The sequence below is a fragment of the Stegostoma tigrinum genome, chromosome 35 (assembly GCF_030684315.1).
Source record: "Stegostoma tigrinum isolate sSteTig4 chromosome 35, sSteTig4.hap1, whole genome shotgun sequence".
Taxonomy (NCBI): domain Eukaryota; kingdom Metazoa; phylum Chordata; class Chondrichthyes; order Orectolobiformes; family Stegostomatidae; genus Stegostoma; species Stegostoma tigrinum.
Genome location: NC_081388.1, coordinates 1,631,198 through 1,655,405, shown reverse-complemented (window position 1 = coordinate 1,655,405; position 24,208 = coordinate 1,631,198). Strand labels below are relative to the sequence as shown.

The 24,208-nt window shown below is 41.0% G+C and overlaps 1 protein-coding gene across 7 annotated transcripts in view; it reads left to right on the top strand.

The window, feature by feature from the left end:
• Positions 1-24,208, top strand: part of LOC125447489 (EVI5-like protein) — a 291,619-nt gene that overhangs the window by 161,682 nt on the left and 105,729 nt on the right. For 4 of the 7 annotated variants that reach the window (XR_007246559.2, XM_048521912.1, XM_048521908.1 and 1 more), the window contains 2 exons: positions 9,427-9,459; positions 15,860-16,000. The exons of 1 other annotated variant lie outside the window; for it this stretch is intronic. Coding sequence is in view for 5 of the 6 variants with exons in the window: in XM_048521912.1 (XP_048377869.1) it covers positions 9,427-9,459; positions 15,860-16,000 (174 nt within the window). In the remaining variant the exon portion in view is untranslated. The remainder of the gene's footprint in view (positions 1-9,426; positions 9,460-15,859; positions 16,001-24,208) is intronic. 2 more of the 7 variants (XM_048521910.1, XM_048521913.1) reach the window with 2 other exon arrangements.

Sequence of the window (24,208 nt, the reverse complement as noted above, 5' to 3'; positions counted from 1 at the left end):
AATAAGTATTTGGCTAAATGCATGTTGCTCCATTACAGGTAGTCTGGAGAATTTACAATAGGGAATAGAGAAACAAAATTATTACTTACTTTGTGTTTGCTTTCACTAGAAAGATGCAAGAAATACCCCCCCCCCACTTAGAATCCAAGTGGCGCAGGAGAATGAGGTGTTAAGGAAATTAATTTTTTACACTACAATCTTCTTACTGAAATTAATAGAGCTGAAAGTTGATATAAATACTCAGGACCTGATAATCTGCATCCCAGACTGTTGAAGGCAGTAGCTATAGAGACAGTCAATGCATTGGTAATTATCTTCGAAAATTATAGAAATTTTGTAATGATTCCTGTGGATTGGAAGGTAGCAAATATTTTTACACTATTTAAGAAGGAAATGACTCAAAACCAGGAACTATCACTTGTTAAACTTTACAGTAGCTGAGAAAAGTATTGACGAGGTTGGGATAGTGGACAGTATGGTGGCTCAGTGGTTAACACTGCTGCCTCTCTGCAACAGGGGCCATGTTCAATTCCCAACCGATGGTGGGTGGCTATGTTGACTTTGCAGACACAGGGAGAATGTGCGAAGGTTCCCACTGGGTGCTGCAGTTTCCTCCCACTGTATGAAGATGCGCAGGTTAGGTGGATTGGCAATGCTAAATTGCTCCATAGTGCCCAGGGATGTGCCAGCTCGATGGTTAGCTGTAGGAAATATGGAGTTCCGGTGATAGCCTGGGGACTGGGTCTGGTGGGATGCTCTCTCGGGTGTTGGTACTGAACTCAGTAGGTGGCTCCATCTTTGATGGAGGGTCTAGGCCCGAAACTTCAGCTTTTATGTTCCTAAGATGCTGTTTGTCCTGCTGTGTTCATCCAGCTCCACAGCTTGTTATCTAGGTGGCTGCATACTGTAGGGATTCTATGATAAATAAGACACTAATGATCTGATTGAGTTGAGAATAGTGTTTATCAAACTCTGAATTTTTTGAAGTGTTACTAACAAAATTGACAGAGAGCCAAAGGTCATACCTCAATTTTATGAAGGCTTTTTATGAAGTCCCTGCCAAGGCTGGTTAGAAAATATAAAACTCATCGGTTAGGAACAAATGTACTGGGATAGATTAATTATTGGGTAACAGATAAAACGGTACGAATAACTGGATTGTTGCCATGTTGATAGGCTATGATTAGCAGGGCACTGCAAGGATCAGTAATTGGGACCCAGCTGTTCACCATATATATCAATGTTTTGGAGTTAGGGACCAAATGTAGTATTTGCAAATTTGCAGGTGATACAAAACTAATTGGGAATGTGTGTTGTGAGGAAGATGTGAAGCAGCTTCAGGAGGATTTTCACAGGCTTTGTTAATGGGCAGTAACATCGCAAATGGAATATCACATGCATAAATAGGTTATTGTCCCCTTTGGCAGAATGAGCAGATGTGCAAAGTATTTTAATGAGAAAAGGTTGACAAGTGTAAATTTTCAGAGAGACTTGGGTGACTTTGTCAATAAGTATCAGAAGTGTAAGATCAGATGCTGCAAGCTATTAGGAAGACTAATGGAATGACAGCCTCTATTGCAACAGGATTTGAGAACAGCAGTAGTGAATTCTTGCTTACAGTTGTATGAGAGGTTAGACACGGCAATTCAGTTGTTCTGGTGTCCATATCTCTGAAAGATAATATGTTGAGTACAACAAAGGATCACTAGACCAATTCTTGGGGATTGTCCTGTGAAGAGAGAGGGGGGTCATTTGGACCTGTATTGTCTCGGGAATGAGAGGTGATCTCATTAAAACTTACAAAATTTTTAAGCAGAAAAGATTTCTGGGGAATTGAGAACTAGGGACACAATTTGAAAATGAGGATGCCGTTTTGGTGTGAGATGGAGAACTTTTTTTAACTCAGATTGTGAACCTTTGGAATTCTCAGAGGGCTGTGGATGCTCAGTGTTTCAATATTTTTAAGGCAAAGATCAGCAGTCAGAAACCTGTCAATGGTGTGCAGGGTTATGGGGATGGTGTAGGTGAATGGCATCAAAGTGCTGAATTAGTCATGAGCATACTTAATGAATGTCCTACTTGTGAACCTGCGTTCCTAGACCTTTTCTGAACCACATCCATTTATATCCTTTAAATAAGGAGACATCCTTTATTCCATACATGGTCACAGTGAAGTATTAGCTTTCCGAATTACTCGTATCTGTATATCAACCCTTCGATTCACGCATAAAAACGCATGAAATTCCTATGTACTCTGCAAATTCTCAAGATTGGGAACTTACTTTTTACTTCCCTTACCAAAATGGATAATTTCACATTTTCCAACATTATCCTTTATTTGTCACATCTTTTCCCACTCATTTCAGTTGTCTGTATCTTTTTTTATAGCCTCCTTATGACCTTTTCACAACTTGCTTTCCTATTTGGCAACCATATATTTTCCGTCCCATCATCCAAGTTGTTTCAACAAATTGTAAATAGCTGAGGTCCCAGCACTATAATTCTGTATATTCTGAAAGTATTTGCCATTGCATCTTTATAAACCATCCGTTAACTTAATTTGCCAATTCACTTTAGCCAGCTTTTTCATGCCGTCTTTTATAATTCCTTTTTGTTAACTTAAAAAGGTCTAAAGCCCATCTCCACTTCCTTGAATTGGATGTAACATTCAATCATGTTATAATTACTCCTACCTAGAGATGCCTTTGCTACAACATCGTTAATTTGGTATTGTCATGCAACACCAGGTCAGGTATTTTCTGCTTGCTAGTCAGCTCCAGATCACCTTCAGGTCAGGAACAAAACTGCAGTACTCCGAAGGTGGCTCTCAAATGCCCTGCATAGTTGTAATAAGACCTCTGTACTCTTCTACTTCAATCTCTTAGCATAATAATAAAATACTTTTTTAAAAAACATGAGAAATGAATGGAAAATAGCTGCAGTCATGTATTTAACACAGATGCTAACAGACAATTAGAAAAGCAAATTAAGTGTTAGTCTTGTTGCAAAAATGAGTAGCTTGATATATTGACACATTATATTCTATCTACCTGTATTTCCTTGCAGCCTATGTGCCCTCCTCACCGCTTATTTTGTACCCGATTCTACGTAGTGAGCAACTTGGATGTACTTTATTCAGTCCTTTCATCTAAGCTACAAGTATGGTGTGTAATTAACTGAAGCCAAATTGCTGATTCTTGTAGTACACTGCTAGTTATAGCCTGCCAACTCAAATGTCCCATTTATTTCTTTTCAGGATTGGTTAGTGGTCAGAAAACAGAATCTATGCAAATACATAACCCCCATCCCATTAATCCAAATTCTGTATAGTAACCTCCTTTGTAGCACCTTATGCAATGCTCTTGTTTTGAAAATCAAATACACCACACCCACTCATTCCTACTTATTCACTCTACAAGTTATAGCCTCAAAAATCCCCAGCAATTTCCTTTTCATAAATCTCTAACTGTTTTTAATCATGTTGCAACTGTTTAATCATGTTGTGACTTTAAGTAACTAGTTATAATATCCCTGATAAATTCCAACATCTTGCCTACTAGTTGGGCTAAATTAACTGTCGTATAGTTCTCAATTCCCTCTCTATCCTACTTAACTCTTACTGCTTATGTTTGTCTGTTTTCAATCTGAAAGTTCTCAAATCTGAGGAATTTTGGCAGATTTAAACCACCACTCTGTCTCATCAGGTTCAGGAATTTGTTGGCCCTTGGTCCTTGGCCTTTAGTCTTATTCCTCCAGAAGATCTTCCAGAGGATCTTTGAGATCCTGCTCTTCCCTATGTACTTGGCTGCCCCAAGCTTCTGGATATTTTTGTTGCCTTCCCATGGTGAAAGACATGAGGATTTTATTTAATGTTGTCATTTCCTTATTCCTCATAATTACTTAACCTGTTTTAGTCTCAATTGGGCCCATGATTAATCTCATTCATCTTACTTTGCATATCTATAGAAACATTTGCAACCTGTTATTCCCCTTCTTGCTAGTTTACTCGCATTCTCAATTTCCTTAGAACCCGGAGATCTACTAAGCTCTTGGAACATAATCAACATCCAGATTGAGGGAGATAATGGCCTCGTGGTATTTCATTTGACTGTTAATCCAGACACCCAGATAATGTTCTGGGGAACCAGATTTGAATCCTGCCATGGCAGATGGTGAAATTTGAATTCAGTAAATATCTGAAATTAGGAGCCTAATGATGACCATGAATCCATTGTCGTTTGATCCAGATGGATTTTTCCAACAGTTTCCTTCCCTACTCATCCTTACCTATGTGCCCAACGTGTGATTCCAGATCCACAGCAACATGATTGACTCTTAACTGCCCTCTAGGCAATTGAGGATGGTCAATAAATACTGCGTAGCCAGTGACGCCCTCATCCCATAAATGAATAAAGGAAAAAAAGTCATTGATTTCTTGGTCCTGCTTTGCTGGACTTGAAAATCCTCCCATCCTCCCTGAAGTTTCTTGGCAACTTTTTAATTCTTTTAAATTATCCCGTTATGTTCTAATACTATCTGTAACTCATCTTGTTAACACTGATTGGACCAAGTTTCCTATAGATTTATTGTGCATATGGAGATCTAGATTTGTTACACATTAAGTATTGGCTTAGATCTTCCAATTTCTGTGGGATAGATCAGTCAAAAGCAATCCTAGTAAAGGTTGTTCACTGGCCTCTCAGCCCCAGATGCCTTTATCATAGGAAACTGACTAGGAATCCATCCACTCAAGTTCAGCTTTGGAAGTCAATGCATGTCCCCTTTTTACGGCAAAAGCTGTCATGTTCCAGCAACTAAAATTGTTACAATTCCCAAAGCCATTTTGCCAGCTGCTGATGGAGGTAAGTGGGTAAGATAAGGTGAGGGATTTGGAATGCAAGTGGGTGAATAGGTAAAAGGTAACGTGCTAGCTGGGTGAGGGGTTACACTGGGTCACTATCTTCTGAGGGCCAAGGACTTTGCAGTGAGCGGTGGGGGGGGCGGGGGGGGGGGGGGGGGGTGCGGGTGCTGGATGGCGGAGGTGGTAGTAGTAGTATCAGTATGTGTTCTGACTGGTTGGGAGGTGAAGCAGGTTTTAATTTACTTACTTTTCTATTTTACTATTAAGATAAGCAAGTTAGCATTCTAAAGTCTTCAATTGTATCTCCTCTCTTGGACCAGAGTAATCTGAGCCATTGGATCTTTAAGTAATACCCATTCCTTGTCTGCCATTTTTTTTTAAAAATGGAATTTCCAAATGTAACTTAACCAACTTGCTCCTCAGTCTTGTAGAGTTTGCTTTCTTTCAGTTTAAGATACTTGTTTTATAATCCTCCAACTCCTTTTCTCTCTCAACCTAAAATTCTCTTTGTATTCTAGTCACTATTCCTAGTGTTTCCCTTCCCACAAGGTAGGTAATTAAAGGTAGAGAGAAAGCTTATTACTTATTGTCTACAGATGCTGCCAGACTTCCTGTGTTTCTCCAGCATACACTTTTTTTGTTTAGTATTAATCAACCATTTCTCATTGCGCAATATTGCATCCAGATTAGCCTGTTCCTGAGTTAGTCAAGACTAACTGTCTTCTACAAAACTCATGAACTCCTCCTTCACATTTGAATTACAGATTTGGTTTGTTTATCCTTGTGAATCTCCTTCAAATCGTTGCATAGCTCCATATGTGGGTATGAAGTTCAAATACTACATTAACTGTAATGGAGGGTCAGCATTTCTAGAAATCCATAAGACAAGAAGCAGATTAGACTTTCAGCTGATCAAGTCTGCTTTGCCAATTGATCATGGCTGGTAGGTTTCTTGACCCCATTCCCCTCCTTCTCCCTATAACCCTTGATCCCCTTATCAATCAAGTATCTATGTATTTCAGTGCTAATGCACTTAATGACTTGGTCTCCTCAGCCCTCTGCGACAGTGAGTCTCACAAATTAACTACCCTCTGGCTGAAGAAATTCCTCCTCATCTCTGTTCTAAAGGGTTGTCCCTTGACTGTGGGACTGTGCCCTCAGGTCTTAGTCTCTGTTGCTAGTAGAAACATTATCTCCACATGCACTCTATCCAGGCCCCTTCGTATTCTGTAAGTTTCAATCAGATATCCCCCTCATCGTTCTAAACACTGTCAAGTACAGAGCCAGAGTTCTCAACTACACTTCATATGACAAGCCCTTCATCGTTAGAATTAATCTCTTAAACTTCGTCTGGGCACTGTCCAATGTAATACATACTTCTTAGTTACAGGGCCCAAAACTGCTCTTAAATGTTCCAAATGCAGTCTGACCAGAGCCTTTTATAGCCTCGGCAGTACCTTTCTGCTCTTGTATTCTGCCCCGCTTGAAATGAATGCCAACATTTTGTTTGCCTTCTTAACTGCTGTTGGAATCTATGTGATAATCTTAAGAGAAACCTGTACTGATCTCCAAAATCCCTTTGTGCTTCAGATTTCCAAAGCCTTTCCGATTTACAAAATGGTCCACACGTCTGTTCTTCCTAACAAAATACATAACTTCACAATTTCCCACATCACATTCTGTCTGCCACTTCTTTGTCTACTCACCTAGTCTGCCCAAGTCCTCTGAAGCCTCCCTGTTTCCTCAAGACTACTTGTGCCTCCACCTGGTTTTGTGTCATTTGTAAAATTACCTGCAAAGCCCTCAATTCCTTCAACCAGTTTGTGGATTTATAATGTGGATATTTGTGGACCCAACACAGAACCATGCAGAACCCCACTAGTCACCGGCTGCTGAAAAAAAACCTCTTTATTCCTACTCTCTGCCTTCTGCCGGTCAGCCAGTCCTCCAGCCATGCCAAAGCCTGGCCCTTAATACCATGTCAATACCCTTAATACCTTATTTAGCAGCTTCCTGTGCGGTACCTTGAGTCATACAGTGCTAGAAAAGGCCCTTTAGCCCATCAAGTCTGCACTTTTGACAAAGACTACCTGGAAATTCAAATAGATCACATCTACTGACTCTCCTTTGTCTAACTTGGTTATTACATCCTCAAAGAATTCTAACAGATTCATCAGGTATGACCCTCTGTTCATGAAACCATGCCCACTCAGCTCTGTTTTAGAAGCCTACTCACTATTCTTTTGTCCCTGAACACGTCGTGGTCTGAAAACAATATGTGGCGCTTACTTTTAAATGGAGTTTTGATACAGATCTGTAAACTCCTCATACTTTTCACATCCCAAACACACAAACCTTAGATTATGTGGAGCATTAATGCCAGTGTGATTTTAATATTCTGTCATAACAGATATTGACATCTCTGTGAAGTCAGTTAAGGTTGACTTACAGGAAGTGTAGGCTGTAGCACCTCCTCCTTCCTGAAGATTTCACCATTGTGCAATGTTCTGGCTCATGATAGCATGGAATGAACTGCTGAACCCCCATAAGTGTAGGACATCAGGCTCAGTTTCGTCCTGTTCTCCTGTCCTCAAGACACAGTTTTGAAAGGGAAAGAAAAATCCATGTTTCCCAAGAAAGTTATCGAAAATAACCTGCTTTCACTTAGCCTGGTAAAGATTTCAGCAAATCCAGTTCTTTCTGGTTTGGCAAAGTTTAAAGCCATCTTTGTGTCTGATAGTTTTGAGACCTAGATAAAAGGATTGTTTACTTAGGTAGTTGTGGTAATGTCGAAGTTGTCCTCAGTTTTTTCTGATTCTTGTGAAAACTGCACCCACTATTTCTTTGTTTTATGGAAGCTGCCTGTAACACTAATTTATTCTTTAGTGTGAATGTGCTACATAATACCGTCCTCAGAAATCTTAGGACACTATTGACTCTCTTGTGTTTATTAACTTTATTTTCCAACTTAAAGTAATGATCTAGTGTGGTTCATTTTATCAGGGCATACGAATGCCATCAATCTGACTATGGCTAATAATGTTTGTCCACACTGCCAATAAGATACGTGACTATTAGGAGACTGGGTTCCCATGTGAAATAACATGGATGCATCTGAGGTCAAGCTTACTTGACACACATTCCACCAACTCTGCTTGTGGACAGCTGGTAATGTGATCCAGAGGAAATAAGATACTGACTTTGCTTACTTAACCTTTCCAGCCCAAATTGCGAAAAGCTATAGAACTGTGGAACTAGAAATCAGAAACAAAATCAGAACTTGCTGGAAAACCTCAGAACGTCGGGCAACATCTGCGGAGAGAAAGCAGAGTTAATGTTTTGAGTCCAATGATCCTTCTCAGCTCAAATTTCAGCTATCATTACACTCCATCTGTGATGTCTACATACTGTTGAAAGACATATGTTTGAGCTAACCAATGTTACATCTAGGCATTAGGAGTTGTGCTGTGGTTACAAAGCAGAATTGTCAAGCCCCGGGAGTGCAAGAAACAGCTTTGCCTGTTACCAGTCTTTTAAGATGCTTCATTAGACCTGTGCTTTCAATTGAAATCACGCCCAGCCTTGTGACTTTGGTTCCCCACCTCATGAATACTCGAGAAATGTAAATCTCCAGCATTATATTGAGGAAGTTATAAGGAATGTATGTTTTTGCATATTCCAAGGGAAAGGGTTCAGGGCCGTATATTCTTTGCTTCCCACCAAAGGAAGTACCACTGAGTTTCTTTATTAGAAAGAATATCTGACTCAATGATTACTTCTAATTGCTCCATGTTTACACATCCTTTCAATACAAACATTAGATTGTCTGTTTCGGATTAGTTTGCTCCTTATCCAGCGTCGGGTCATGTAGGAGATTATCTGTATATTGCTGTGTAATTTCGTGTTTTGGGTGCATGTTAAGAATGGACATGTTGCAGACTATCATCCTGTCCTGTTATTGGTGTATCCGCACAAAGGCATCACCTCCATAATTTGAACAAGACTCAGATCTGAAGTCACCCACTGGATGCTACGTTAGGCCAAAGTGGAACAGTTAATTTAACTGTCTGGCACAACATTCATTTAAACAAAAAAGCGATAAAGGGATCATACATTTTTTCCCTCCTTAAAAACTGCATTTTCCCCATGAATTTGTTTTTATGTTGACTCTATTTAATGAGAAATTGAGGAGGAAGGTGATGTCAATTTTGCTTCCAGTCCACTTGTTTGAGAATGTGAGAATGGCTTTATGTTACCTTGTATCTATTCGGCCTGCTATGTAAAAACGGTAATCATATGTAATCTATTAGACTAGTTCAAAATTGAACAAAATACTTAAAATTAATATCTCAAAGATCCTTCCTTCTCTTTTCCTCCCTCTCATCATCAAAAAAATGACTGCTTGGTAGACTGTGGGAATGCAGACTTGATATCTTGCTTTTATGGCTGGTTGTATCTGAGTTGTAAGGTGTGGGCTATGTACTATGAGCTTTCTACTGTGTTAGTGGTGTCTTTCTGTGAAACTTTTTCTTCCTTTTACTCCTGTGTGGATTTTCCCCCTGTAGGAAAGTGCTGCCTTGGCAGATAGATTGATCCAGGTATGCCTTCCACTTTCTTTTATGGCCATTAATAATGCTAACTTCTCCAAAGCAGTGCCATTTAACTTGTTTCATCTGGTGAGGTAACCTGCTGTGACACTCGCCTGCATGCTGCATGTGATCCTTGTGGAAGCACTCACTGTAATCCAGACCACACCCACACCTCGCCACCTGTGCTAAGTAAATGCAAAGATTAGTGATGCACAGGAACAGCTGCCCGGACTCTAGGTTTGGGCAGGTCATCTGTCAACTGGAGTGTTGGAGAATGGGTAGGTGGCATATCTTCCATAGGATCGTTAGAGTCAGGATTTGCAGTGCAGGACAGCCCAAAATGGGTAAAGGAAGAGTGTGCATGTACACATACCTGTGACTGGCATATTTGGTACTTTGTGCTCGAAAGCTGTGTGCTCACTACAGAAGGGGAACTGATATTTAACATGAAGAATCTGCACATCTGAGTATGACAGCCTTCAGAGTGCTATGCGTCTGTGTATATGTGCATGTACCTTTACTCTGTATACAGTGAAGTGGGACACTCTTGTGTATCACAACTCTGAGCATTTATTGAGCCCCTTTGGAGAGAGAAGATTTCATGTGATATTGGCGGATTGAACCCGTATACTCCAAGTGCATGCTGCAGGCTCCCGTAAACCTCTTTAACCATCAGCTCTATACTAATGTTATTCTTCACTTGAGCATGCAAAGCACCTAAAGGAGCATTCCTTGTCACCCCGTGAAATCTCTTGGAACAATGCATATCTGACTTGACCTGACATGTGCAATGCAATATAGTAATGCCTGGTAACCCTTTCCAATCACAGCATTGTTCTGATGCTTATTTTAAACAATGGTTATTAGTATGTTCCTGGAGTGCAATAAGCTCTTTGCTTAAACTAGTATTCATGGTGTTTCACATTTTTCAATTGCAAAGCACTGCATACAGTTCATGTAGTTATGTTTCTTATCATTAAGCAATAATCCATTGTGCTGCAGCATACTTGTCACATTTTGGGGAAGAAAATCTGGTAGAAACACCTTAAGTTGTGTAATAAAGTTTATATTTCTTAGCATAATTCATTCTAAATTAACTGTTTGGAAAGAAAACTTAGTTGTGTTTCTCACAGTTCTGGGTGAACAGTGTACCTTGCACACATTAATTAGACACACAGTGCTGGAATGGCTGAAGATGAACAGGTTCTGTTCAATTCACGGCCTCATGAGTGCCTTAGTTTGCACAGTAAGGATAATGCAAGAGATTGAGATTGTCCTACTGACTCCTATTTTAGAAGTGTTGTTTCTGGCAGCCAGTTTGTAAAGAAATACCATACTCTTTAATCTTTCAGACAGATTTAGTTTTGTTTTAGATTTATTGCTGCTTACTTTGTCATCCTTCCGGCTCCCCTACTCACTCACCAATCCCACCTTGGTGACTATGTCCTCAGCCCTTCCCCTGTACTGTTACCTGCTATTCCCATCCTCTCCCTTTCATCCATTTTCTGCTACTTCTCCAATATTACTCTCACTCCATGCCCCTTTCTTGTTACCCTTGATTTATGCTCCCCCTTTTTATCTGCTATCACTGTCCCTCCCCATTTCCTACCATCTGCTCTCGCACTCTGCTCACGTAGTCTTAATTCTTTCTATTCTCTGGTGGTCTGTCTCGCTCGCCAGGATCTCCACGGGATTTCTTGATTGCAGTTTGATCTGATAGCAAATTTGACAAGTGATAGTGGTGGGCATGTGAATTGTGTGGAGATACAATTTCACATGTTTGGCTTTTTTCATTCCCTTGTGTAAGTGCTGATGGTTGTTGTCTGTCGAAGGTTTAGGCCTGAACGTATTTCTGTCCCTTCCTTTCTTACCCTCCCTGCATCACGTAAAACCAACATGTTTAAATGTTTTTGGATATTCTTATGGTGCCCAATTAAGGTAAAGCTGGTTCTGGTAAGTCCTTGGATTCATGACTGCTGTCATCTGGCTTTTCATGGAACGGACTCCCTAAAATGTGGGAAGAGGGCCATTGGGTCCGCACTGACCCTCTGAAGAGTATCCCACCCAGACCTACCCCCTATTCTGTCCCTGTAATCCTGTATTTCCTATGACTAATCATCAAACATAGAACAGTACAGCACAGTACAGACCCTTTGGTCTACTATGTTGTGCCAACCTATTATCCTAAGATCAAACTACCCTGCATACCCTACATTTATACTATCCTCCGTGTGCCTATCCAGAGTCGCTTAAAAGTCTCTAAGGTATCTAACTCGACTAACACTGCCAGCAGCACGTTCCACACGCCCATCATTCTCTGTGTGAAGAACCTACCTCTGACATCTCCCCATACCTTCCTCCAATCACCTTAAAATTATGCCTTCTCATCATAATCTATTTTGCCTGAGCAACCCTGGACACCCTGGGGCAATTTAGCATGTCCGATCGACCTAATCTGCACAATTGGACCATAGGAAACCAGAGCACCCAGAGAAAACCCAGGCAGACACAAGAGAATGTGCAAACGGCATACAGTCGCTCAAGGGTGGAATTGAACTTATGTTCCTGGTACTGTAAGGCAGCTGTAATAACCACGGACCCACCATGGCGCCCACCAGTTTAGGATTTAGCTTTCTTTTGTCCTGTGCAATGTGTGGTGATGGCTGCTGGTGGGATTTATGTAAAAGATTTGTGGTGGATTATGTCCATTGATTTTTGAAGTAGACATATGTTTGGGCCTCAGAACTGTACATTCTTTGCAGGGAGAAGGGCCCAGACCTTTCCAGAATATATCATCCTCCTCCTTTTTGGAGGAGGATGTTACCATCTTGCCAGGTATGGCTGAGAAGATTCTCCTTGAGCCAGAGGATCATTGAATAGAAGGATGAGTAAGCAATTCTGCCCTTTGACCCTGCTATGCTATTGTAGATTAAGCTGATGACCTACTTCAACATCATTTTCCTGCACTTTGTCCATATCACTTGAAGTCATTTATAAACTCAAAATCTATACATCTGTATTAAACTTACAAATAACTGAGCTTCCACAACCCGCTGAGGAAGAGCATTCCAAAGATTTAACCACCTGAGGGCCCTTTTGATGAAGGGAATTCCAAAGATACTCAATTTGGAACAAGTTTTGTCATCTCTGTCATGAGTGGATAACTCCTTGTTATTAAATGATGTCCCCGAGTTCTATATTCTTCATCAAGAGGAAACATGCTTTCAGCACCCTGATCAAGCCCGCTCAGAATCTTGTATGTTTCAATCAAGTCGTCTCAGACTGTTCTAAATTCCAAAGGATACGGGCTTAACCCATCTAGCGTTTCCTCCAAAGGCCATACGTTCATTCCAGGTATTTGTCCAGTGAACCTTCTCTGAACTGCTCTGTATCACAAATATGCCCTTCCTTAGAATAATGGATCAGAACTGCGCACAATATTGCAGATGTGGTCTCACTGGTGCTTTATTTATTGCTGTCTCCACCAGTCCTGCCACCTTCAATGTTCTGCAGATATTCGCCCAGATCACACTGCAACTGTCTTCCTTATGTCATATTGTCTTTCAGAGTTCTTCCATATAATCAGGAAGACTATTGAGAAGAATTGAATGTGAAAAGTAAGGACACCAGGGAATTGATGGGACCACAAATCAAATAGTATACAGTTTTGATCTTATATAAGGAGGGATTTAAGTGCATTGGAGACAGTTCAGAAAAGGTTTACTGGATTGGTATTTGGAATGAGTAAGTTGCCTAAGGATAGGTTAGACAGACCGGGCTTGTTTCCAGTGGTGTTGAGAAGAGTGAAGGGTGACAATTGAAGTGTATGAGATCCTGAATGATGAACATGTAAAGTAAGTTTCCTGTTGTAAGTGAGCCCAGAATTAAGGGGCACAATTTGAAAATTAAGGGTCACCCGCTTACCACAGAGGTAAGGAGATTATTTGTTCACTTGTTTATTTGTTCCCCCCCCCCCCCCCCCAACCCCTAAGAGTTGTGAATCTTTGGAACTTGTTGGATCAAGGAATATTTTAAGACCAAGATGGATACCTACATTCTGGCTGCATTTCAAAGAAACCCTGAGCTCCCTGTTGGGAGCCACATAACACACCACCTTGTTCCATGGGCAGCATCTCTGGCTTGCTGCAGTGCTACAGCAAAGTTTGGCTCAAGCTGGAAGAGCAGCATCTTATTTTCCACTTGGGAACTTTGAAGCCTTCTGGCCTCAACATCGGTTCAACAATTTAAGGCCTTGAGGCACATTGTCCCGTGTCTTTACCCACCTCCCACACACCAGGCCTTGTTATCACATGGCATGCTATTGCACACAACTGAATGTTAGCCCCTGTTGGCAGCTGTTTGATCTCTTAAACTAATCATTATTCATTCCTTTGTCTGTCCTACTGATTTTCTCTCTTTGGGCTCTTTCTCCACCTATCATTTACTCCATATTCCCTTTCCCCACCCTATCTTCTGCATAAAAACCAACTTTTTCCTTGCTAATGTGACTTCTGAAGAAGGGCCTGAAACATTGACTCTGATGTCTCTCCACTGGTGTTGCCAGACCTGCTGAATTTATCCAGCAATTTCTGTTTTTATTTCTGATTTCCAGCATCTGCAGTTCTTCCAGTATTTTTTATAGATTCTTGTTAAGGCCGGGAATCGAAGGTCATCAGATGGAAATGTGAAGTTCAAAAGACCAATCAACTAGCCAATCTTTTTAAATGGAGCAGCAGACTGTAGTCTACTTTGTACCCATTCTGATCTCTATGGATATATCTTTAGTTCATTTGACATCAAGACCAGGATTCTCACTGCAAACAATTCCCTGGAATTCCCTTTTCATGTGCTCAGCTGACTTGAGCCCACCTTGTGGACCCCTTCCTTGCTGTGTCATTCTGTTCAGTGCTGTAGTTGTAATCATTTATTGATCACCTGCAGTATTATTGTCATTGCCTACTGCTTTCCCTATTTGCTTTCTTCCCTTTTGACCCAGATTTGGAGGTTGAGTCATCCAAACTTTAAGTGAACTTGTTGACTCTCTTCCTCCCCTTCATTCTGTGCCGCCACTTCCCCTCCACCCTTCCCATGGGTTCTGCCGTATTTGTTTATTTTTGTCAGATGTTTACTTTGACTTTCATTTCTCTTCATATAATCTATCCTAACAGTGCTTTTTTCATGCCCCCAAAACATTTTCAGTCCCAATATTAGATCTATCTTTCTCCCTCTGTGATCAATTTGTGTCTCAGTTTGTGCTCTTGGTGATACTATAATACTTTCTTCAAGTTGTTTCCATGCATATCACTGTTAACAGAGTTGACTTCCTGAGTTAACAATACGGAGCTGGAACCAAAATGTCATCTTTCCTGCTCTGCTGATGTGTGGCCGACTGTGTTCCTTCAGCTCCACACTTTGTCTCTGGCTCCAGCATCTGCAGTTCTTGCTATCTCAGACTTCCCTAGTTAGTCTTGTGTCACAGGCCTGTCACTAAGGTGTCAGACTCTTTTTGTACTATGTATTATCATTAGTCGTTCCTTTGAGCCCCTTTTTTTTTCCCTATCCCTGAAAGCACTGATTCTAGCTTGGGAATAATCTCGAGAGTGTTGGTTGTCCTCTGCCCTTTCCTCAAAAAATAGAAGTTGGCTGTTGGAGCTTGTGTTGATTATAACCTACCTTCTGTTCATGCCACTATTTCATTGCAAAATGTTAATGCTGTCCGGTTGATATCTTGGCTGAGGTCAACTGATTTAGCTTGGGCTAGAGGCCCTTCCTGTACAGTTTTGCCTATTGGTAGCTTGTTTTCTTTATGGGATGTGTCTGTCACTAATGAGGCCAGCATTTGTTGCCTATCACCAGATTCCCTTGAATTGAATGGATCCCCACTCCATTTCAGTGGGCGTTTAAAAGTCAACCATGATGTTGTGGTTTTCAAGTCATACTCAGACCAGACCAAGTAAGTATGGCAGATGTTCATTCTTAAAGGGTATCAATGAGGCCAGATGAGTTCTTATGGTAATAGATAGTGGTTACATGGTTAGTATTAGACTAGCTTTTAATTCCATGTGTAATTGAATTCAGTTCACCACTTGCTTTGATAGGATTCTAACACCTACTCCTGTACCATTAGCCTGGGATTCTGAATTATTCGTTCATGGCATTATTTCTATGTCACTGCCTTCCCACCACCACCACCCCCCCCCCCCCCCAAAAAAAAGAGTAAGTTAACTAATCCATTTGGAAATTTTGCATTTGTACAATCTTGTTATGAACTGGAAGAGCCCTCAAAAGCAACTAACCCTATTTCTTTTCCTGGCCATCAAAGGTAAATTAAGAATGGAATTAGGCCTTTAGAGAGTCAGTAGCCCATCTGTGTCGCTAACCTTTCTCTCCCTCGTGGGTTTGTCTTCAGGGGCAAGTAACCAGGGCGCAGGAAGCTGAGGAGAACTACGTCATCAAGCGAGAGCTGGCTGTAGCAAAGCAGCAGTTCAACACAACCAGTGAGAAACTAGAACAAGCGCAGAGCACCATTCAGGAACTGCAGGAGCTCAGGGTAAGGAAAGGCAGGTGTGGGATTTCTCACTCATGTTCAGTAAAGATTTAGTGCTAAGTGCACTACAAGCAATAAGCATCTGGTGTATTCTGGCTGCTTTACAGTAATCTCCCACCTGGCTAGTTGTCAGTGACATTTGAGGTGTTGCTATTATACTTGACCTCAAACTCAAAACCTAGAAATTGGTGATTTGCCCAAGCGACACTCTCTATTGTTAGATGGATTTTAATCAAGAAGATATGATCTTTCTCATAAGGAAAGGAAGAAACTTAATAGCTGATCATTTTAACCTGCCCTTGTGCATTTTATAGAAGGCACCTTGAGCAATAATGGAAGAGATCTGAGAATGGGTCACCTTCGTGCAGGAGCTAAGGCACAGTGATATGGTTTTGCAACATCCTGCTTAATTATCTCTGAACAAGAGAGTCCCTAGTTCGGCTATATATCCGAATTATCCCTTATGCCTTGATATTCCAATCCTGTGAAACTAATATGTGTCTGCCTATTTCTTCCTCATCAACTTGTTCAGATATTCTGTGACAGAGCTCTGGAGCAGGTGGGACTTCAAACAAGGCTTCTTGGCTCAGAAGTAGGGAGACTACCACAAGAGCCTCAAAGCCTGTGCCAACTGGTTACTTGCCTTGTATAAACACCTGAACACTACTTCTATGACATTCAGATTAAATAAATGTTGGATCGCTGGTTTCTGGTGATAGCAACTGTTTGAATTCAGTAAAAACACTCCAGTGGATCTTGATTGCTTTAATTTCTTGCACTGACAGAATGTGGTTATTTAAAACAATATAAGTGTAGTGTTTAGGATACTTCGATATTTCTTGCTGGTGGTGTTTTGTCTTTCAGGTTTTATTTGTTTTAATCAAACATACAGTTGAACCTAAATGAACATTTCAGAGAAAAATAAATGTGCGGACACCTTGCAACTTGATGTCATGCACACACCTGAACTGTGTTGCAACTTGCTACTCTATGTAGTTTGATCTATCAGATGTAAACAGTGACAGAGTTGGTGTGCAATACATTCCAATTTTGCTCCTCAAGTGAGAGAGCAAATGGGACAATGAAGTAAGCGACAGCCATGTGCTAACGGTATTCACCAGGGTCTGATGATGCACAGGTGGTCCTTGTCTGACAGTTTAACTGTGCGCCCTCATGATGAGAGGAAAACAAGCCCCGGTTCATGAAGCAGGTGCTCGGCTCCTTCCAACTGTTTGGCAGCATCTGTGCTGAGATATTTGTTAGTTCTGTAGCAGGGAGGGTTTAAATGTACCAACAACAGCCTGTCGTTGTGGTCAATGAGTGCTCGCTTTTGTGTGCCTTTGAGCATAGAGCACTGTGTAATGACGGCAGATTTCCAGATTCTTCCTCATTGCATCAGTTATTTTCCTGTTCACAATGTTTTTAGTCAGAAGTATTAAGGTAAAGATGCACTTCATCTCTCTGAATAATCTAAAGTTCATCCCTGACTGTGTCTTGTCCTATTGTAAAAAGCTGGCAGAGTTTATCTTCCTTGTACATTTCTATTAACTGTCACATAAACTAAACCAATCACCACTGACTCGTTGAATATTTTAAATAAGTATTAGGAAGCAAAGTAAGAGATTTCTTGCCTGCTGTTGCTGCTTCTCTTGCTCCTCTCTCCCTTGCAGCAATGAATAAACCGACCAACTGATGTGGAGTCCAAGTTGAGGTTTCAAACCTCATCCTGTACCAGCCTGTCAAATTATGTTCAGTGATATCTGTATTAATGCTGTATGGTAGAATACAAATGGAGAATAAGCATCTATTTTTGCTTCTCTTCCTTTCCCTTTGTTCCTTTTGTTACAAGAGGAAGCTTACGGTGGAAGAATAATATAATTATCATGGGGCATGGTGGATGTCCAGCAATGATTTATAGCTGTGGTTTCGTCATTCACTCATTCCACAAATGAGTTTGTTTTAAGCCAGAATTTGTTTATCCGAACCTCTTAGATTATCATAAAGCTATTATGGGGAAGGGAGTGTGTTAATTAATAAGCATATGCATATACATAGAAACATAGAAAAGTACAGCATATTACAGGCCCTTTGGCCCACGATGTTGTGCTGTGGAATAATCCTACTGATACTGACTAATACTGACTGTGATCATTTCCCCCCCCCCCCCCCCCCCCCCCCCCGAGGGTGTAGTTTGACCTTGATTTCAGTGGCAACCCAAGTCATTTGTGAAACCTTGTACCTTGGATTCAATTGGCCCAAAGCCACAGTCCCAGATTTCAGCTTTAACACACAGATGATAGATCAGTGAAATGGCATGCTAGGCATTAGACTATTGATATAAATGAGTATTTGACACGACCATATGTATTCTGAGTTTCAAACTTTTATCAAAGTAGTGATTTTTATGTAAAATTTATCCTGCCTACCCTTGATTTGTATAATGCTGCAAAGGGCTTTATTTAGAAACAAAATATAAATTCCAACAACTAGATTGAGTTAATCATAGTGGGGCACATCAGGGAGCTGTAGCTCAGTGTTACATTGCAAATATTTTAGTGATGCTGCACCATGCTTTGTTAGAGATGAATGAAATCTTTAACCTCAAGCAAGAAATCGCTCCACGTGGGCCTTGAGATCACGGAGAACTTACTATCGAGTTTTGAGAAGATTTGTAGCTCAGGTTGAGGTTCTGGATGTGAGTTTGCTTGCTGAGCTGGAAGGTTCGTTTTCAGACGTTTCATCACCATACTAGGTAACATCATCAGTGAGCCTCCGACGAAGCGCTAGTGTTATGTCCTGCTTTCTATTTATCTGGTTAGGTTTCCTTGGGTCGGTGATGTCATTTCCTGTTCTTTTTCTCAGGGGATGGTAGATTGGCTCCAAGTCAATGTGTTTGTTGATGGAGTTCCAGTTGGAATGCCATGCTTCTAGGAATTCTCGTGCGTGTCTCTGTTTGGCTTGTCCTAAGATGGATGTGTTGTCCCAGTCAAAGTGGTGTCCTTCCTCATCTGTATGTAAGGATACGAGTGATAGCGGGTCATGTCGTTTTGTGACTAGTTGATGTTCATGTATCCTGGTGGCTAGCTTTCTGCCAGTTTGTCCAATGTAGTGTTTGTCACAGTTCTTGCAAGGTATTTTGTAGATGACGTTCGTTTTATTTGTTGTCTGTATAGAGTCTTTTAAGTTCATTAGCTGCTGCTTTAGTGTGTTGGTGGGTTTGTGGGCTACCCTGATGCCAAGAGGTCTAAGTAGTCTGGCAGTCATTTCGGAAATGTCTTTGATGTAGGGGAGAGTGGTTATGGTTTCTGAGCCCGTTTTGTCTGTTTGTTTGGGTTTGTTGCTGAGGAATCGGCGGACTGTGTTCATAGGGTACCAATTCTTTTTGAATACGCTGTATAGGTGATTTTCCTCTGCTCTGCATAGTTCCTCTGTGCTGCAGTGTGTGGTGGCTCATTGGAATCATGTTCTAATGCAGTTTGTGGGTGTTGGGTTGGTTGCTCCTGTAGTTCAGTATTTGGTCCGTATGTGTTGATTTCCTGTAGACGCTGGTTTGAAGTTCCCCATTGGCTGTTCGCTCTACTGGGACATCTAGGAATGGCAGTAAACCCAAACAAACAGACAAAACGGGCTCAGAAAGCGGGACATAACACCAGTGCTTCGTCGGAGGCTCACTGATGATGTTACCTAGAATGGTGACGAAACGTCTGAAAACGAACCTTCCAGCTCAGCGAGCAAACTCACATCCAGAACTTACTATGTTTACTTTACTTAACTTTGAGTCAAGATCTCTCTCTTGATTGCTACTTGTAGTGTCATCAAAAAATACATTTTCAACTAAATTTCTGCTTTTCGGTATGGAATCTCGAGTGCTAATGTTTTATTTAATTGGATAAAGTAGAGGTCCCTTTCCTGGTCTAAAGAGGAATCCCTAAGCAAGCGTAGCATGTGTTAGATAGCATTATGTTTTGTACTGAATATATTTTCAATCTTCATTCCATCTGCCTCATTTTGTGTAATGACAAAAATTCAGGATTTTGCTATCTTGTACATTAAAATATTAAGGCATTCAGTGGATGCGATGAAATAATCGGCAGAGCAGGACTGGCACTTGGTGAGCTAGCTACTTTAAATGTTTCTGAACAACAAGGAATTTGGAAATTTTGCTGTCATGTAAACAGTTTTGACCAATACTGCCCACAGATACTAAATGTGGTGAGAGCAATTAGACTTATTAACATGGTATACTGAAAATATGGAGCACGGGCAATGTGGAGACATAAGAAATAGGAGCAATACTCGGCCATTTAGCCTCTGTAGCCTGTTTTGCTTTTCAATATAATCATAGCTGAATCTTCTACCTGCACACCCTCCCCATATCATTTTAGTCTCTTGTAACACGTAGTCAGTCTTTCTCAACCTTAGGAATACTCTCGCTTTCATATTCAGCTTTCTGGTGTATCTTGTTCCCAAGATTGAGAACAGCCTGAATTAAGAAATTTCTCTTCTTTCCATTATGAAATTATGTCTCTTGTCCATATCCTCATGTTTGAAATTGCCCAATCAGGATAAACAATTTGTCAAGCCCCTTCTGAATTTTGCATGTTTCGGGGAGAACATAGAGAATATGGACTCTGCTTTCCATAAATGGTTAACTCTGTCATCCCAGGAATTAGTCTAGCGAACCTTTGCTGTTCTGCCTGCAAAAACAAATATTTCTTTCCTTAAATATGGAGGGCTATCAATTGAATACCATAGTGGCTATTCTTTTTGGTTTGCTGAATTCTTTAAAACTGGCATGGTGGCCTTCCTGATCAAAAACTATTGAGTTTCACTTTTCAGTCTGAGCTCCCTATCAGGTAATTTGATAAACTTTATTTTATTGAAATATGGCAAAAACAGAAATTGCGGGAGAAATACAACTGGTCTGGCAGCATTTGTAAAGAGAAGACATAGTTAATGTTTTGAGTCCAGTTACCCTTTACACTGGGCGTTGCTACCCGGAAGGTTCAACTCTTCAATACTGTTAGCTTTAGAAGATGCCGTGGTTTGAAATAGTTGTTTCATGGCAGTGATTTTCTGTTTAATAAGGACATTCTTTTGTGCTGAAAGAAGTCTGGGAGCCTCCTATGTGAAACATAGGGATGCATGGGAGATGTAAGCTGTAAGAGGGAATTTGGCTTCTGAACTGCTTTACATTTGCTGTGATGTAGCCTTTTTACTTGAAAGCACTTGATGAGGAAGCTATGTTTACACTTTGGCAATGACTAAAAACTAGAATTCTGTTACAGCAATAATTCAGTGGAAAATCTGTTAATTAGTGTCTTATGAAACTTCGAAATTCTAGGAGCCCAAGGCTTATGTCCCCCTTTTTTCAAATAAGTGTTTTGTCTCTGAAACTAGCTTTGTTCAATTTGATGGCACTATTTTGGAAATGTTATTGTTAAGCAATGCTTCCTTCTTTCATAGCCTTTGATATTTATCCTTTTTAAGGTTTTGCAATCCTCACTTAAATTTTGATTGATTTGGATAATACCTTGTGAGAATGATCATCATAAACATTTATCCACATTACCCTTTCTGAAATCCAATTCTGAGTCTTCGCCTCCTCCTAGCTGAGTTAGTAACCATAAGAAACTCTTTTTCTATTTTTACCCTTAATTTTTCTTGATTTTGAACACTCCTATCCCAGTGTGTAGCTTCCAAAGTCTCATTGCTACTCTTGGCCCTCTTCTTAACTTTCATGGTGTTTCTTTTCTTGCAAAGAAGCAGCCCAAAGCCTGCAAATAGGGCCTCAGGTCAGTCATTGGCTACTCACTCTTTAGTTGATTCAACATATAAAACTCAACCCCACTTTCTCTGCTTATTGAATTTTTCCACCTACTTGTTCACCAGTTGCAATTCTTTGCTTTAATTAGACTCTGCACCTCTGCTGTTGGACTTCATCCCACATTTAGACTTCTTTGAGAATGTTTAAGCCTCTCCTCAAAGTAAGTTAAACCACTAGCGGCTTCAATTCTTTGTGAGTTACAAATCTTGCAAAAGCCAGATGCCGCTTCATGCCTTAAGTCTTATGTTCCCATTTTGTCTCCTGCACATCCTCCCTACCTCCTCCCTTCCTTTGTATCCGTGTGCTTCCTTGTGTTTTTCTATACTCATGACCTACCCTCCCCTCTTGCTCTTTGGCCCTTAATGCCTGCTCAGAATATCTGTTCAACAATATCACCCCTTGTCAGTCCTTATGCTGTTTATTTCACAATCTCTCAATCTGATTGAGATACACTGTTGAAAGTCTTGCGTGCCTGGGTATCAGATGCCTGGTTTCCCCTGTCACACCACTGTTGACTCGCCCACTTAGCAATGTATTTGCAAAATCTACATGTGCAAGGCAGTGTTTAAGTCATACTGTTAGAGGATCTTCTGCAGCAACATCTTGCCCAATGTACCTCAGATTGTCCTGCTATACTTGAGAATGGTCAGTAGGCTTTCAAAGTGAGAGCAGGAATTGGGCTGCAGGAGTCTGGCATCGGTATCCTGCTCATTGCATTCATGTGGGTTGGAGGCTGGAGGCTAGGCAGGCTTGTGTTTGTCCCGTACCCTGCACAGTTTGCGTCCACTGATTTTTCTGAACACACGTTTGTTGCTCCATGCTGCACTCCAGACCACTGTGAAGCATGAGTTTAATTTGCTGCATCAGCCAGCAGTGTTCTGCAGGCAAACCCTGAGCTGACGTGTACGTGGCCTCCTGATATGAGAGCCACCTGGGGGTAAAACCTTTGCAAGGCGGTTGATCAGATAAAAAGGAGCTGTGCAAATGTCAACAGGCAAGTTCACAGCAGTGCTTGTGGTTGTCAACCATTATAACACTAACCCTTTGCTCAGATTGGGTGGAGTGGGTGAGATTTTTTTTAAAAAAGCCTTTTGCAGCTCAAATCTCAAGCTGTTCTTTGGCAAATTCTAAATTGCCAGTTTTCGACTAGGTGATGGGTTTTTATTTTGTGAACCATACTCTTAAGTTTCTGATTTGAATCTTTTAGATTTATTTTGGTCCTTTTCAGCTGATTTGCTAAGTTGGCAGTGATGTTCGACTATTCTTTCTCCCAAAGAAAATGGGATGGGAGCCTTTTGGGGGCTACTTTTGTTTTTAAAGAATGTGGCTTCAACACTTAGTTCTATCTTGGATGATTTTTCTCTTTTTTTGATATTAGCAGTCAAGAAAGTAAATGATCAAGTGGTGTTCATCAAGTCCTGAATTTGGAACCGAGTTTCCAGTTTCAGTGCCATTATTGATAGAAGCTTGGCCAAGTACAAGAGGAAGATATATAGTGGATAAAATCCTCCAGTCGTCCCTGCCAGCGTAGAGTGGACTGGATTGGATTTGGCAGTCAGCTATGGAGGAGACTGAAAATTTCCTGTCACCTGCAATTAGGGTTGGTGCCCATGTGGGATACATTTACTTATCATCCCACCCTGCTACAAACCATGGTGCAGCATTTGAGATATTTCTGTTGTGTGTGCTACCAAGCAAAATAAGCTGAGTAAAATGTCAAAATGTTTCCACACTCCCAGGACTCTCCAAGTGACCTGAAATCTTGTCATCATGATAGCGTATTTCTTTAAAGAGTCATCTGTTATTGTTGAAAACCTTGAACAAAGGATGTAAATGCTGTAACTACACAGCAAGCCTGTAGACAGCTGAAACAATTGGTTACATTTTCCATTTTATGTCCTTTGTGACAAGTGCCGGGCCATGATCGTTACCAGCGAGAGAGGATCAAGCCACCTTTGCTTGGAGTCAGTTGCATTTCCATTGCTGAATTTGCCCACAATTCCTAGGGGGCTTACCACTGAACAAAAACTTTGCTGTGTAAGCATTATGGCCGCAAGACTTGAGAATTTTAAATGAGTAACTCACCTTCTGATTCTCCAAAGTCTGTGCACAATTTACACTGTCCAAATCCCCCCTCTGCCCCTCCCTGCTGTCTGTCAACCCATACTCCTTTCTTCCTGTTTCCCATTTATGCTCTCCCCAGTCTCACCCCCGACCTGCAATCGACCCTGCCTTTACACGCTCCTCCCTCCTTCTGCCCTCACCCCTCAACTTACTTTTCCGTACAACCTGCTCAATTAGTGGCACAGGCCAAAAAGCAAAGAGCTGGATGTCCAAACTGATGTATTAGTGTTGATGAGCGTGTCTGATTTTATATTGGGATG